Raw genomic sequence first — 16,005 nt, 5'->3', positions numbered from 1 at the left:
TTATGACTAACAGTGAGACTGGACATTTTGGAAATGTAACTCTGAGTTCTATATGTGTCTCCAACACTTAAGATTATTCTCTTCATTTCTTTGGAATTGTCATATAATTTTAAAATAATTGGATTAATAACAGGAGCCAGAATAAAAAGAACTTTAAACAGAAAATTATATTACCTTAATGTACTTCTCTTGTACTGAGAATATTTTTTTTTCAATCGTGTATTTGCTTTTACCTCTTTTTCTAAAACAGATGAGGGAGCATTGGTCAGAGCAGCCAAGCAATTGAATTTTGTTTTCACTGGAAGAACACCCGACTCGGTGATTATAGATTCAGTAAGTTAGTTGTTTTTAAGATTCTTTTTAATGCAAGTAATACATTTGCATAGCGTCAAAGATAAAGTAATACCAAAAAGCCTATAATAAAATAGAGGTTCCCCACTCCAGAAGCAACCACTGGGTGTTCTTTTAGCTATTTCTTCAGGCATTTATACAAAAAAAAAGAGGTGATTATTAATACATATTTTGACTCTTCAATTTTAATGTATCTTCTGATTCTGTTACATGAGGGTGTATCTCTTGAATCATCATCCTTTTTGTTTATCCTTCCTCATACTCCAAAATTATTATGATTTTATTCCAATTAGTTAAATACTCAGGCCCAATTTTTAAAGTGGGCAAAAGACTTGAGCAGACATTTCACAAAAGAAGCTATATGGATGACCAATGAGCATGTGAGAAAACATTGTTAGTCATCAGGGAGATACAATTAAGACCACAATGAGATAGCACTACATACCTACCCAAGTGATTTTCCCACCTCAGCATCCCAAAGCACTGGAATTACAGTCATGAACCACTGCACCTGACCACTTTTTCTCTTACTTTCTAAAGACTAAAATTTAAAAATGGATGGCACCAAATGTGTAATGACTATGTAGATCAAATGGAGCAATCATATACTGCTAGCAGATGCGTAAAGTGGTACAGTCCCTTTGGAAAATCTTAGAGTTGTCTAATTGAGGTAAACTTACACCTGAGCCAGCAATTGTGTTCACAGTTATACAGCGGAAATGGAAGTTTCTGTTTCTAAAAAGACTTGTAACAAAATGCTCATAGCAGCTTTATTCAGAGTAGCCAAAAACTAGAAACCAAACCAAATGCCCATCAATAGAAGAATGCATAAACAAATTGTGATATAGTCTCAATGGAACATTGAAACAATAAAAAAGAATGAGTTATTGATTCATCAACAGCATGGATGAAAAATGAATCAAAACAATCAAAAACATTATGCCGAGCAAAAAAAAAAAAAGCCAGACACAAAGGAGTGCATCCTTTTTAATTTCATTTTTATGCAGCTCAAGATGCAGGAAAAAGTGATTTATGGTGATAGAATGCAGAACAGTGGTTGCCTCAGGGCAGGGAGGAGATTGATTGAAAAAGGGCACAATGGAATTTATAGGGTGGTGGGAATGTTTTGTATCTTGATTGGGATGCTAATTACCAAACTATACAATTTTCCTTTGACTCTATCTTAAAGGTCTATGCATTTTATTATATATAAATTATGTCTCATTTAAAAATTATTTACTTTCTGTGTAGTATTGCCTTCTCTTTTACCTGTACAATATTCATAGCTGAACATTGTTGTATTTGATAATTTTTTTTTTTTAATTTTGTGTTTTCCAACACCAATTTTTTTTTTTAGAGATGGCATCTTGCTCTGTCACCCAGGCTGGAGTACAGTGGTATAATCATAACTAACCGTAGCCTTGAACCCCTGGACTCAAGTAACCCTCCTGCCTCAGCCTCTAAAATAGCTGGGATTATAGTAGGCATGCGCCACCACACCTGATTTTAAAAAAAACTTATTTTTTAATAGAGATGGGGTCTTGCTGAATTGCCACAGCTGGTCTTAACTCCTGAGCTCAGTTAATTCTCCCACCTCAGCCTCCCAAAGCACTGGAATTACAGGCACGGCCACTGGACCTGGGCACTTTTTCCATCATTTTCTAAAGATAAATCTCTTACCTGTTTGTTCCATTGCTTCCCTGTTTTTTTCTTATTATCTATATTAATTGTTCCCATACTTTCTAGTATACTTTTCTCAATACAATCACACCATATAATCTGTTCATTGGCAGTTCTTTCCTTTCCACAGCCCTTTTGAAGCCCTCCATTCTCTTGTCTGGGCAGGTTATATTCTAAGAACTCTTCAGTGACACTTTGAATTCCTTTTGGTTTTCTCCTGTTTTGGATTTTCTGTTTCCTGTAACTCAGTTAACGTAAAAGTTAGTAAGCTCCCTTCCATATTTCAGTAGGGAAAATTTGTTCATGTTGACATTTTTTGCAGTAAAACTTTATGACTAGGATTTATTTCCAAGAAGCTTAAGACATTTCCAACTGTATTTAATTATATATTCCTTTTCTTCTTAGCTGGGGCAGGAAGAAAGATATGAATTGCTCAATGTCTTGGAGTTTACCAGGTAAAACATCTGCTCAGTTATTTGTATGGATAAGATAACTTTATATCCATTTTTATTTTTCCCTTTCGAATAACTAGAAGGTATGCTTTGTTTTTATTTGACTAAATTTGTTTAGACAAAATATTAAATCAAAATCTTTAGTACATTTTTGATTCTCATTATCTGTAGATAAATCACAAACCACTTTCTTCAGAGTATTACAATGTGTGACCACTGGTAGCAGTTTTAAAGTGTTTTTGAAAGTTGATCTCATGGAGGTAGAGAGTAGAATGATAGATACCAGGTGATGGGAAGGATGTGTGGGTGGGAGGGGAAGGGATAAAGAGAGGTTGGTTAATGGGTATGAACATACAGTTATGTTGAAGAATTAAATTCTGATGCTCGATAATAAAATAGGGTAACTATAGTTAACAACAATGTGTTGTGTATTTCAAAATAGCTAGAAGAGAGGACTTAAAATGTTCCCAGATGTACAAGTAATAAATACTCAAGATCATGCATATTCCAAACACCCTGATGTGATCATTATAAATTCTATGCATCTAACAGAATATCACATATACCCCATAAATATGTACAAATACTATGTATCAATTTTCAAATTTAGAAAAAGAAATCTTTTTGAAGTATAACTGCCTGATTCACAAGCCCAGGGTATATGGCCAGGCGTCTTGTGGCTGCTGATCTGGAAACACAGTTATGTTTAGAGGCATCAGATTTATGTGGGATAGAGATGAGTCAGGGTCAGGAAGCCAGCCTTCTAATTATATGCTCATTATATCTAATTGTCTTCAGGATTTGGGAAACCATATTCGTGTCTCTGTTAAGTATAAGACCAGTTACCATATATTAGGAAAGAATAGAAAGCAAAGTGATTGTCCTACTTATTTTATTTCTTAAGGCCGAATAATAGATCCCTTCAGTTATAATCAGTGATAAATCTATGAGTGTTCAGCCTTTTACTCCCACATGACGATGTAACCTGCTTACCTGCATTCTTGAGGCAGAGAGGCCCTTGCTGCAGGGTCTTTAAAGACTACATCACCATTCACAGGACACTTCACAGAATTAAGGCCATGAGGAAACAATGCTGTTGTTCAAGGAAATAAGTGTCCATCATTTTTCTTGAACTTTCTTCTGCATAAGGCAAACTTGTACATTGCTTAGGAAAGGCATTTCTCTTTCTATGCAAACTTTGGTTGCTTCTTGATTGGGAGTGACCACATGCCAGTGGTTAATAACAAAAATAATGGGGTCTGTCTGACTTATTATTTAAAGTTTTTGTTTAACTTATATGCTCTGAAAAGTCCAAAGAAGACGAATACATTGAATAAACCAAATGGAGTATTTTCAAAGTGCACCCCTCATCTCTTTCTTTTCATGTCAAAGTGATTGTTTTTCCCAAGCTTATTTGTGTTATATCTGTAGACTGTCATTAAGTAGTCTATTAATTGCCATTAAGATACGTTTTTTAAACCACACTTAGCACTATGCTAGGTGATGAGTGCCATGAAGAAAAAAATAAAGCAGGGTTGGGAGTTTCCATTCTTTCAGGATTCACTGATGAAGATGGGTTTAAGAATTAACATGAGAAAAGTGAATATGATGCTGTTAAAATAGTCCCTATGAAAGACATTTGTGGTTTAGACTAGGATGATGGTAGTGAAAATAAAAGGAAGTTAATAGAATTCATGTACCTTGTAGAGGAATATCTGAGGGACTTTGTGAGGGATTGGTGGTGGAAGGCGAAAAGAGGAAGGTGTTAGGTTCTCTGGCATGAAGAACTGGGTAGATAGAGGTACCATTTACACAGATGGCAGAAGTGGGAATAGCAATAGATGTGGAGGTTGAAATGTTTACAGTTTTAGGTTTTAGATGCCTGTGAGACGTACAAACGGAGGTGTCAGGTAAGCAGTTGAATATAAGGGCCTGAAACAAGTCTATAGCTGAAAGAGCAATTTGGCAGTCAGTGGTTGGTAAGTGGTATTTGAAGTCATAAAACTGAATGGGATCTCCTGAAGAGAAGATATAAAATGAGGGGAAAATGGAAGGCTGATGATTAAGCCATGAGGGTAAGGGTTGATTAGTAAAAGAGGAATCAGCAAAAGAGACAACCTTGTTAAAGATGTAGAGGACAGCGAGAGGGTCATAGCACAGAGCCAGGAGAACAGAGTTCAAGGAGAGAGTGGTCATCTGTGTCAGAGACTGCTGCAAGATTAGGTAAGAAGTTTGAGAAGTATTTGTTGAATGTAGCTATTCATTGGAATGGTAAGGAGAGAAGAACAAGGAGAAGACTGGGAATGAAGTGGATAGATGAGTGAAGACACTGTATGTAGTGATCGTTTAGAGAAGGTGAAATGTGAAAGAGTTGAAAAGGGATGTGGCTTAATGGAGGGGTGGTTGCATTGGGTGAGTTTTGTAGGCGAGAAAATGGAGTATGCTTAAATGCTTATGAACAGGATCCTTACAAAAGGAGAAGAGGCAGATTCAGGGGACAACAGCATAACCTTTGGACCGAGGTTACCGAGAAAGTGAGAGGAGGTTCACAGACATGTGGAAGGAAGGCCTCTGATAGGAGGAAAATGTTTCTTCCATCATTTCAGGAAAAAAGATGGAGGGGATGGTGCACACATAGATATGCACATTTTAATGGCAGAAAGAAAAGGGATTTATTTCCACCCCCAAAACAGAGACAGAGTGTCACTCTGTTGCCCAGGCTATAGTGCAGTGGCGTAATCTCAACTCACTGCAACCTCCGCCTCCCAGGTTCAAGCTATTCTCGTGCCTCAGCCTCTTAGCTGGGATCACAGGTGCACATCACCACGCCTGGCTAATTTTTGTATTTCTAGTAGAGATAGGGTTTCACCATGTTGGCCAGGCTGGTCTCGAACTCCTGACCTCAAATGATCCCCCTGCGTCAGCCTCCCAAAGAGCTGGGATTATAGGCGTGAACCACCATACCCAGCCAAAAAGAGATTTCTTTTTTTTTTTTTTTTTTTTTTTTTTGAGACGGAGTCTCTCTCTGTCGCCCAGGCTGGAGTGCAGTGGCCGGATCTCAGCTCACTGCAAGCTCCGCCTCCCAGGTTTACGCCATTCTCCTGCCTCAGCCTCCCGAGTAGCTGGGACTACCAAAAAGGGATTTCTTATCTGAGGTTTTCATCAAGGTGAATTTTTTCAAGGTTTTGGTGTGAGGAGGGAGCATGAGAGACTTGGAGAATGGAGAAGGCGTGCTGTAGCCCTGCACAGGGCGAGAGAGGAAGCTTGTTGGAATGTGATGGGTTACTGGGCAGTAAGGAGCACCCAGTTGGTGTTGTATATCATGTATTTGCTAATCCGTATGGCCGGATAACTTTCCTTCAGCAACATCTACTTACTTTGATGTACCACAAAAGAGAGTTCTCATTCACCCAGTATTTGGAGGTTTCACCAGGAAAAGAGAAGAGCAAGAAGTTGATAAGTTTGGGACCACATTATCAAAGCTGGAGTAAAAGAGGCATGAATCAGGAAGGGCTAATGTAGAATGTGTAGGTGTCATTACAAAGGAGGCCCAATTAAATGTATTCCTGATGTACAGGGATAGAGATTGGGGTAGTAATACGAGGAGCATTATGGATGAAGAAAGAGGAAACTTAAATATTTCTTTTTTCTTTTTTTTTTTTTTTTTTTTTTTTTTTTTGAGACAGAGTCTCACTGTGTCACCCAGGCTGGAGTGCAGTGGCACTATCTTGGCTCACTGCAGCCTCCACCTCCCAGGTTCAAGCGATTCTCCTGCCTCAGCCTCCTAAGTAGCTGGGATTACAGGCACGCGACACCAGGCCTGGCTAATTTTTGTATTTTTCATAGAGACAGGGTGTCACCATGTTGGTCAGGCTGAGCTTTAACTCCTGACCTCGTGATCCGCCTGCCTCAGCCTCCCAAAGTGCTGGAATTACAGGCGTGAGCCACCGTGCCCAGCTGGGAACTTAAATATTTCTAAATACCTCTGAAAGAAACTCCTGACTGTACACTATGATACCATAACTGACTGCGGCTGTATATTGAACTCATCTCAGTTTTTTAGCAGGTAAAACAAATAGATACATTTGAGTAGTCCTTTTCTGCCCTCCGTTCTGAGGAGGATGCTTATACGCTCATGGTCCAAATGAGTCCTGTCCTTTGTAATGCTGTCCCAGTTTCTTCCATTCACTGTTATTCGCTCTCTTTTTACTAATGGGTTGAAAGACGTACATTTGACAGACAGTTCTTTTTAAACGATGTCACCAACACAGTATTAAAATGTTTGTGCTCATTAGCTTAATTTTGCTGCATAAATCAGGTTTTTAGCATGACGCCAGTGGTTTGCTAGTCATCATTGAAGAACAATAGTTGTGAATGCTTAAGTTGTTTTTTAAAGTACTAGTATTTGCCCTCATGTGTGATGGGGTGTCACTGATTATCATTTCTATTTTTAATAAAAATTGATTTGTATCGATATTTCTATTTTTAATAAAAACTGTAACATAATTTATCCTTTAAGAAACTAACTTAAATATTTTTCACATCTGAAAACCTTGAACGAGGACTTTACTCTGGTGGGTGTGAGCTCTTGCAGGTTTCTTAGGAACTGTTTTGTCAACTATTCCACTAGAACAGTAGATGGTACCCTGGTGCCTTAAAAAGCATAATGTCTTAAAAAGCATAAAAAATGCCTTAAAAAGCGTAAAGCACCTTTTACAGGTGCCCAACTGTTCACCCAGGGGATAGTTTGTGTATGTGGAAGGTTAGGCCTCATGATTTTGTCAGATTTATTTTTTTACTGTGAATATTAAATATGTGAGGCATGACGAACATATAGATGCATATCCTTGGTACAATGACACATTATGCAAAACCTCTTTGTTTCAGTGCTAGAAAAAGAATGTCAGTGATTGTTCGCACTCCATCTGGGAAGTTACGACTCTACTGCAAAGGAGCTGTAAGTTTTTATTTTTATTTTTTACAGTTTTGATTTATGATGGTTTATAATGTACATGTTAGGCATTCTATGGAAATGTAACACAGATGTTTAACATAAAGTTGCTGACATACACTTTTGTTGGTGTTTTATAGTGATAGTGTTCAGCCTCTTCTGGTGAAATGTGGAATTCCTTCTGGGTAAATTTGGTGCTTTGAAAAAATTTGGCCTAGGTTATTTTTATAATTCAATTTTTGATACATAATATTTGAGGTTTATACTATATAAACTGTTAGAAGACAGTTAAATACAGAAAATATTTAAAAATTGTATTAGAATGTGATTCTAGTTTGAATCTAATTTTTTAAAGAACATAGAAATGGGAGAAAATTAGATCACAGTTACTACGATAATTATGTGATTAGTTTGTCTTGCATTGTTTTAATTATAACTATTTCTGACTTGACTTTGGTATACTGGCAGCTTATGTTGACAGAAATAGTAATATGTTATTCTAACTGAATTTTTCAAGTTAAATATATTTATACTCATGGGAAAATGAGAAATCTGACCAGGGCCCTTTTTTTTATTGAGATGAGTCAGTGTTTTCCTTCTGAACTGTTCTTTCCAGTTACCTAGTTTATAAACTTCCCAACTTGAAACATTCCTATTTTAAATAGAATCAACAACCTTGCTTTATCGCATAGAAACTTGGAAACTGAAATTAAGCTCAAGCCTATTATTTAAATTCATTTTGAGAATGTTAAATGCCTTGATTTAAAGACAATGAAATGCAGTTTTTGAATGCCTCGATTTTAAAACATTTTGGTAGAATTATTTCATGATGTCCCATGAATTTAGTTTTAGAATTCCTTTGATTTTGTGTTCTCATCGATTAAAACACCTAACATTTATTCATTGTATGCATTCTACCATCACAGTTTGAATTGGATTTTGGAGATAGGAAGATAAGACCTAACATTTGTCAGGAGCTTAGACTAGTCAGAGAAATATTAAATAAAAAGATTAGGATATAATTTTAAAGTGTACTATAAAGGTCTTCCACATTCCAAGAGTAATAGTCGTGATAAGGGAATAAAGAGAGCCTTTAACACATATACACCATGGAATACGATGCAGCCGTAAAAAAGGATGAGTTCGTGTCCTTTGCAGGGACATGGATGAAGCTAGAAGCCATCATTCTCAGCAAAATATCACAAGGACAGAAAATCAAACACCACATGTTCTCACTCATAAGTGGGAGTTGAACAATGAGGACAGATGGATGCAGGAAGAGGAACATCACACACTGGGACCTGTTGTGGGGTAGGAGGCTGGGGGAGGGATAGCATTAGGAGAAATATCTAATGTAAATGATAAGTTGATGGGAGCAGCAAACCAAAATGGCACATGTATACCTATGTAACAGACCTGTATGTTGTGCACATGTACCCTAGAACTTAAAGTATAATAATAAAATAAATATTTTTTTAAAAAAGGAGACCTTTAAGACCTTCCACTTGAAATGGTTGATAAATGTCCAGTTTACAAAACCCAAATCACATCCTTTCTTGTATAGTTCAGAATCATCTTCTACCTAGAAACTTGTTTGAGGAGTTAAAGCTTTGAATAAAAAATAAAAATATTGGACTTCCATTTTTAATAATCATAGAATTAGCTTGCATATATTTTTGCTGTTCTGAAAAAAGTTTTAATGTATTTTATATAGACTTTATTTTTATAGCAGTTTTAAGTTCCCAGCAAAATTCAGCCGAAGATAGAGTTCACGTATGTGCCCTGCCATCACACACATACCTGGCCTCCCCATTATCTACATCCCCTACCAGAGTAGTACATTTGTAACAATCCATGATCTACATTGACATATCATTATCACCTAAACCCTAGACTGTACATGAGGGTTCACTCTTGGTATTGTAAATTCTATAGGTTTGGATAAATGTGTAGTGACATGTATCCACCATTATGGTATCATATACAGTATTTTCATTGCCCTACAAATCCCCTGTGCCCCACCTAGACATTTATCTCTTCCTTCAAGGCCCTGGCAACCACTGTTGCTGTTACTGTCCCCACTGTTCCTTTTACTGCCTTTTCCAGAATGTCATATAGTTAGAATGATATGGTATATAGCCTTTCTGGAATGGCCTCTTTCACTTAGTAATATTCATTTAAGGTTCCTCCGTGTCTTTTCACAGCTTGAGAGCTCCTTTCTTTTCAGCAGTGAAGAATCCATTGTCTGGATGTGCCACCGTTCATCCATTCACCTACTGAAGGACATCTTGGTCTCTTTCCACTTTTGGCAATTATATGAATAAAGCTACTACTGTAAACATGCATGTGCATGTTTTTGTGTAAACATGGGTTTTCATCTCATTTGGGTAAATACCAAGGAGAATAATTGCAAGATCTTACAGTAAGAGTATGTTTCATTTTGTAAGAAACGGACAAACTGTCTTCCAAGTGGCTATACCATTTTGCATTCCCATTAGCAGTTAATGAGCGCTTTTGTTGCTCCACATCTTCACCCAGATTTGATGTTGTCAGTGTTCTGGATTTGGGCTATTCTAATAGATGTGTATTTGATTGTTGGCTTAATTTCCAATTCCCTGATACATGATGTTGAACATTTTTTCGTACGCTTATTTAACATCTGTATGTCTGCTGTGATGAGGTGTCTTCAGATCTTTTGCCCAGTGTTAAATTGGTTCTTCATTTTCTTGTAGTTACTTTTTTATTTCTTAATTTTCTTTATTCATTTATTTATTAATTTTTAGAGACAGGGTCTCACTCTGTCTACCCAGGCTGGAGGGCAGGGATGTGATCATAGCGCATTATAACCTATAACCTCAGATCCCTGGGCTCAAGTGATCCTTGTGTCTCAGTCTTGTTTTTATTACTTGTACAAATTTATGGGGTACATGAGAAATTGTTACATGTGTATAATGCAGAGTGATCAAGCCAGGATACTTAGAGTGTCCGTCAGCTTAGTACAATACATTTTTTGTGGAGTATAGTCACCCTACTCTGCTATCAAACATTGAATTGATTCCTTCTATCACACGGTATGTTTGTACTCTATAACCCAGTCCTCTTTATCCTCCCTCCTTCCTTCCTCCTCCCTCTGTCTCACCCTTCCCTCTTGGTGTTTGTACTCTCTACCTCTATGTGATCATATTTTTTTAGCTCTCACATGTAAGTGAGAATGTGCAATGTTTGTCATTTTGTGCCTGGCATATTTCACTTGATAGTGACCTCCAGTTTCATCTGTGATGCTGCAAATGACATGATGTCATTATTCTTCATGGCTGAATAGTATACTGTTGTGTGTATGTACACTTTTTTTTTTATCTATTGGTCTGTTGATGGACACAAGTTAATTCCATATCTTTGCTCTCGTGAATAGTGCTGCAATAAACATGTGAGTGCAGATATCCCTTTGATCATTGATTTTTTTTCCTTTGGGTGCATACCCAATAGTGGGATTGCTGGATTGAATGGTAATTCTAGTTTTTTTTGAGAACTCCCTATGCTGTTTTCCATAGTGGCTGTACTAGTTTACATTCCCACCAACAGTATGTATAGAGGTCCCTTCTCTCCACATCCTCGCCTACATCAGTTATTTGTTGTCTTTTTGACAATAGCCATTCTGACTGGGGTAAGATACATCTCATTCTGGTTTTGATTTGCCTCTGATTACTACCGATGTTGAGCATTTTTTCATATAGTTGTTGACTATTTGTATGTCTTCTTTTGAGAACTGCTTACTCATGTCCTTTGCCCACTTTTTAAGGGAATTATTTGTTTCTTGTTGTTTCAGTTTCTTGTATATTCTGGCTATTAGTCCTTTTTAGGGTGAATAGTTTGCAGATATACTTTCTTCTGTTCAACAAATTCTCTTCACTCTGTTGTTTCTTTTGCTGTGCTTTTTAGGTTAATATAGTCCCATTTGTGAATTTTTGTTTTTGTTGCCTGTGTTTTCAAGATCTTGGTCATACATTTTTTGCCTAAACCAATGCCCAGGATAGTTTTCCCTAGGTTTTCTTCTAGTATTTTTATAAGTTTGAGTCTTATGTTGGCCATAAGTATTTGACTTTATTACTGGGCTCTTCATTCTCTTCCATTGGTCTATATGCCTATTTTTATACCACTACCATGCCGTTTTGGTGACTATGGCCTTATATAATATTATAGTTTGAGGTCAGGTTATGTGATGCTTCCAGATTTGTTGTTTTTGCTTAGTCTTGCTTTGGCTTTGCAGGCGTTTTTGGGTTCCATACAAAATTTAGGATTATTTTTTCTAATTGTGAAGAATGATGGTGATATTTTTATGGGAAATGCATTGAATTAGTAGATTGCTTTTAGCAGTAGGTCCTTTTTACAACATTGATTGTACCCATCCATGAGCATGGGATGTGTTTCCATCTGTTTGTGTCATCTATGATTTCTTTCAGCAGTGTTTTGTAGTTTTCCTTGTAGAGGTCTTTCACCTCCTTGGTCAGGTATATTCCTAAGTTTTAATTTTTTTGCAGCTCTTATAAAAGGTGTTGGGTTCTTGATTGATTCTCAGCTTGGTCACTGTTGGTGTATAGCAGAGCTACTGATTTGTGTGCATTAATTTTGTATCCTGAAATTTTGCTGAATTCATTTACCAGTTCTAGGAGCTTTTTGGAGGAGGTTTTAGGGTTTTTAGGTATATGATCATGTCATCCGCAAACGACGACAGTTTGACTTCCTCTTTACCAATTTGGATTCCCTTTATTTCTTTCTCTTATCTGATTGCTCGGGCTAGAACTTCCGTATTATGTTGAATAAAAGTGGTGAAAGTGAGCATCTTTGTCTTCTTCCAGTTCTCGGGGGAATGCTTTCAACTTTTTGCCGTTCAGCATAATGTTGAGTGTGGGTTTGTCATAGATGGCTTTTATTACCTTAAAGTATGTCTCTTCTATGTCGATATTGTTGAGGGTTTTAATCATAAAGGATGCTGGGTTTTGTCAAATGCGTTTTCTGCATCTATTGAGATGATCATGTGGTTTTTTTTTTTTTAGTTCTGTTTATGTGGTGTATCACATTTATTGACTTGCAGATGTTAAACCATCTCTGCATCCCTAGTATGAAACCCACTTGATCCTGGTGGATTATCTTTTTGATATGCTGTTGGATTCAGTTAGCAAGTTTTGTTGAGGATTTTTGTATGTATGTTCATCAGGGATATTGGTCTGTAGTTTCTTTTTGTTATATCCTTTCCTGGTTTTGGTATTAGGGTGATACTGGCTTCATAGAATGACTTTGAAAGTATTCCCTCTTTCTCTATCTTTGGAATAGTGTCAGTAGAATTGGTACCAATTCTTCTTTGAATGTCTGATAGAATTCAGCTGGGAATTCGTCTGGTCCTGGATCTTTTTTGTTGGTAACTTCTTAATTACCATTTCAATCTTGCTGCTGATCTGTTCAGAGATTCTATATCTTCCTGGTTTAATCTAGGAGAGTTGTATATTTCCAGGAATTTACCCATCTCCTCTGGGTTTTTTAGTTTATGCACGTATAAGTGTTCACAGTAGCCTTGAATGATCTTTTGTACTTTGGTCATGTTGGTTATATTATAATATCTCCTGTTTTGTTTCTAATTGAGTTTATTTGGAGCTTCTCTCTTATTTTCTTGGTTTATCTCGCTAATAGTCTATCAATTTTATTTCTTTTCAAAGAACCAACTTTTTGTTTAATTTATACTTTGTATTTTTTTGTTGTTGTTTCTATTTCATTTAGTTCTGCTCTGATCTTGGTAATTTATTCTGCTGGGTTTGGGGTTGGTTTGTTCTTGTTCCCCTGGTTCCTTGACATGTGACCTTAGATTGTCTATTTGTACTCTTTCAGACTTTTTGGTGTAGACATTTAGTACTATGAACCTTCCCCTTAGCACTGCTTGTGCTGTATCCCAGAGGTTTTGATAGTTTGTGTCACTGTTACTCAGTTCAAATAATTTTTTAATTTCCATCTTGGTTTCATTGTTGACCCAATGATCATTCAGGAGCAGGTTATTTAATTCTCATGTATTTGCATGGTTTTGAGGTTTCCTTTTGGAGTTGATTTCCAATTTGATTTCACTGTGGTCTAAGATAGTACTTGCTATAATTTCGAATTTCTTAAATTTGTTGAGACTTGTTTTGCGGCCTATCATATGGTTGTCTTGGAGAATGTTCCATGTGCTGATGAATAGAATGTATATTCAGCATTTGTTGGGTACAATGTTCTGTAAATATCTGTTAAGTCCATTTGTTCTAGGGTATAATTTACATCCTTTGTTTCTTTGTTGACTTTCTGTCTTGACCTGTCTGGTGCTGTCATTGGGGTATTTGAAGTCCCCCACTATTATTGTGCTGCTGTCTATCTCCTTTCATAAGTCTAGTACTAATTGTTTTATAAATGTGGGAGCTCCAGTGTTAAGTGCATATATATTTAGGATTGTAATATTTCCTGTTGAACTAGTCCTTTTATTATATAATGTCCCTCTTTGTCTTTTACTGCTGTTGCTTTATGTTTGTTTTGTCTAGTGTAAGAATAGCTACTCCTGCTTGCTTTTGGTGTCCATTTGCATAGAATATCTTTTTCCACCCCTTTACCTTAAGTTTTATGAGCCCTAATATGTCAGTTAAGTCTCTCAAAGACAGCAGATACTTGGTTGGTGAATTCTTATCCATTCTGCCATTCTGTGTCTCTTAAGTGGAGCATTTAGGCCATTTACATTCAATGTTAGTATTGATATGTGAGGTTCTATTCTATTCATCATACTATTTGTTGCCCAAATACTTTTTTTTTTCCATCATGTTATTATTTTACAGGTCCTCTGAGATTTATGCTTTAAGGAAGTTCTATTTTGGTGTATTTCAAGGATTTGTTTCAAGATGTAGAGCTGCTTTTAGCAGTTCTTGTAGTGCTGGCTTGGTAGTGGCAAATTATCTGAGCATTTGTTTTCTGGAAAAGACGGTATCTTTCCTTCATTTATGAAGCTTAGTTTCACTGGATACAAAATTCTTGGCTGATAATTGTTTTGTTTGAGGCTAAAGGTAGGACCTCAGTCCCTTCTAACTTGTAGGGTTTCTGCTGAGAAATCTGCTGTTAATCTGATAGGTTTTCATTTATAGGTTACCTGATGTTTTTGCCTCATAGCTCTTAAGACTTTTTTCTTCATCTTGACTTTAGATAGTCTGATGACTGTGTGCTGAGGTGATGATCTTTTTGTGATGTATTTCTCAGGTGTTTTTTGAGCTTCTTGTATTTGGATGTCTAGATCTCTAGCAAGTCCAGGGAAGTTTTCCTCGATTATTCCTTCAAATATGTTTTCCAAACTTTTAGATTTCTCTTCCTTAGGAACACCAATTATTCTTAGGTTTGGTCGTTTAACACAATCCCAAACTTCTTGGAGGCTTTGTTCATTTTTTTTTTATTCTTTTTTCTTTATCTTTGTCAGACTGGGGTAATTTAAAGGCCTTGTCTTTGAGCTCTGAAGTTCTTTCTTCTACTTGTTCAAATCTGTTGTTGAGACTTTCCATTTCTCTAAGTGTGGCCTTCATTTCCAGAAGTTGTTATTGTTTTTTATTTATGCCATCTGTTTCACTGGAGATTTTTCCATTCATATCCTGTATCATTTTTTGGATTTATTTAAGTTAGACTTCACCTTTCTCTGGTGCCTCATTGATTAGCTTAATAATTGACCTTCTGAATTCTGTTTTGGCAATTCAGGGATTTCTTCTTGAATTGGATCCATTGTGGTGACTTAGCATGATCCTTTGGGGTATTAAAAAACCTTGTTTTGTCATGTTACCAGAAATGTTTTTCTGTTTCCTTCTCATTTGGGTAGACTATGGCAGAGGGAAGAGCTGGGGCTCAAGGGCAAATGTTTAGATTCTTTCAGCCCATGGAATACTCCCTTGGCTTGGTGTTCTTCCCCTTCCTCTAGGGATGGGGCTTACTGAGAGCCAAACTGCAGTGATTGTTATTTCTCTTCTTGATCTAGCCACCCAGCAGAGATATCAGGCTCTGGGCTGGTCCTGGGAAGTGTCTGCACAGAGTCCTGTGATATGATCCATCTTCAGGTCTCTCAGCTGTTTTGGTGGAGGTAGCAGGGGAGTGAAGTGGACTCGGAGAGGGTCCTTGGTTGTATTTTTGTTAAGTGAGCTGGTTTTGTTTTGTCTGGCCTCTAGCCAGGAGGTGGCACTTTCAAGAGCTCATCAGCTGCAGTAGTATAGGGAGGATGCAAGCTTGCCCTAGGGTCAGGCAGTAGGTGAAGCCATAGAGCTCCCAAGAGATGTCCTTTGTCTTCAGCTACTAGGGTGGGTAGACAAAAACTAACAGGTAGGGGCAGAGTCAGGCATATCTGAGCTGAGACTCTCCTTGGGTGGGACTTGCTGAGGCTGCTGTGGGGGATGGGGGTGTGGTTCCTAGGCCAATGGAGTAATGTTCCCAGGGGGATTATGGCTGCCTCTGCTGCATCACACACATCACCAGGGAAGTGGGGGAAAGCTGGCAGCCATAGGCCTTGACCCAGCACCCATGCAGCCTGCAGCC

At 37.3% G+C, this 16,005-nt stretch overlaps 1 protein-coding gene across 12 annotated transcripts in view; it reads left to right on the top strand.

The window, feature by feature from the left end:
- The window catches only part of ATP8A1 (ATPase phospholipid transporting 8A1), a 266,665-nt gene that overhangs the window by 114,746 nt on the left and 135,914 nt on the right, over positions 1 to 16,005 (top strand). For 9 of the 12 annotated variants that reach the window (XR_012434807.1, XR_012434806.1, XR_012434805.1 and 6 more), the window contains 3 exons: positions 251 to 333; positions 2,437 to 2,486; positions 7,371 to 7,440. Coding sequence is in view for 9 of the 12 variants with exons in the window: in XM_065544954.1 (XP_065401026.1) it covers positions 251 to 333; positions 2,437 to 2,486; positions 7,371 to 7,440 (203 nt within the window). In the remaining 3 variants the exon portion in view is untranslated. Of the gene's footprint in view, positions 1 to 250; positions 334 to 2,436; positions 2,487 to 7,370; positions 7,441 to 9,638; positions 9,800 to 16,005 lie in introns of those variants that run through there. The other 3 variants (XM_074039715.1, XM_074039716.1, XM_074039714.1) reach the window with 1 other exon arrangement.

This window comes from Macaca fascicularis, chromosome 5 (genome assembly GCF_037993035.2).
Source record: "Macaca fascicularis isolate 582-1 chromosome 5, T2T-MFA8v1.1".
NCBI classification, from domain to species: domain Eukaryota; kingdom Metazoa; phylum Chordata; class Mammalia; order Primates; family Cercopithecidae; genus Macaca; species Macaca fascicularis.
This window is presented reverse-complemented; position numbering and strand designations above follow the sequence as displayed.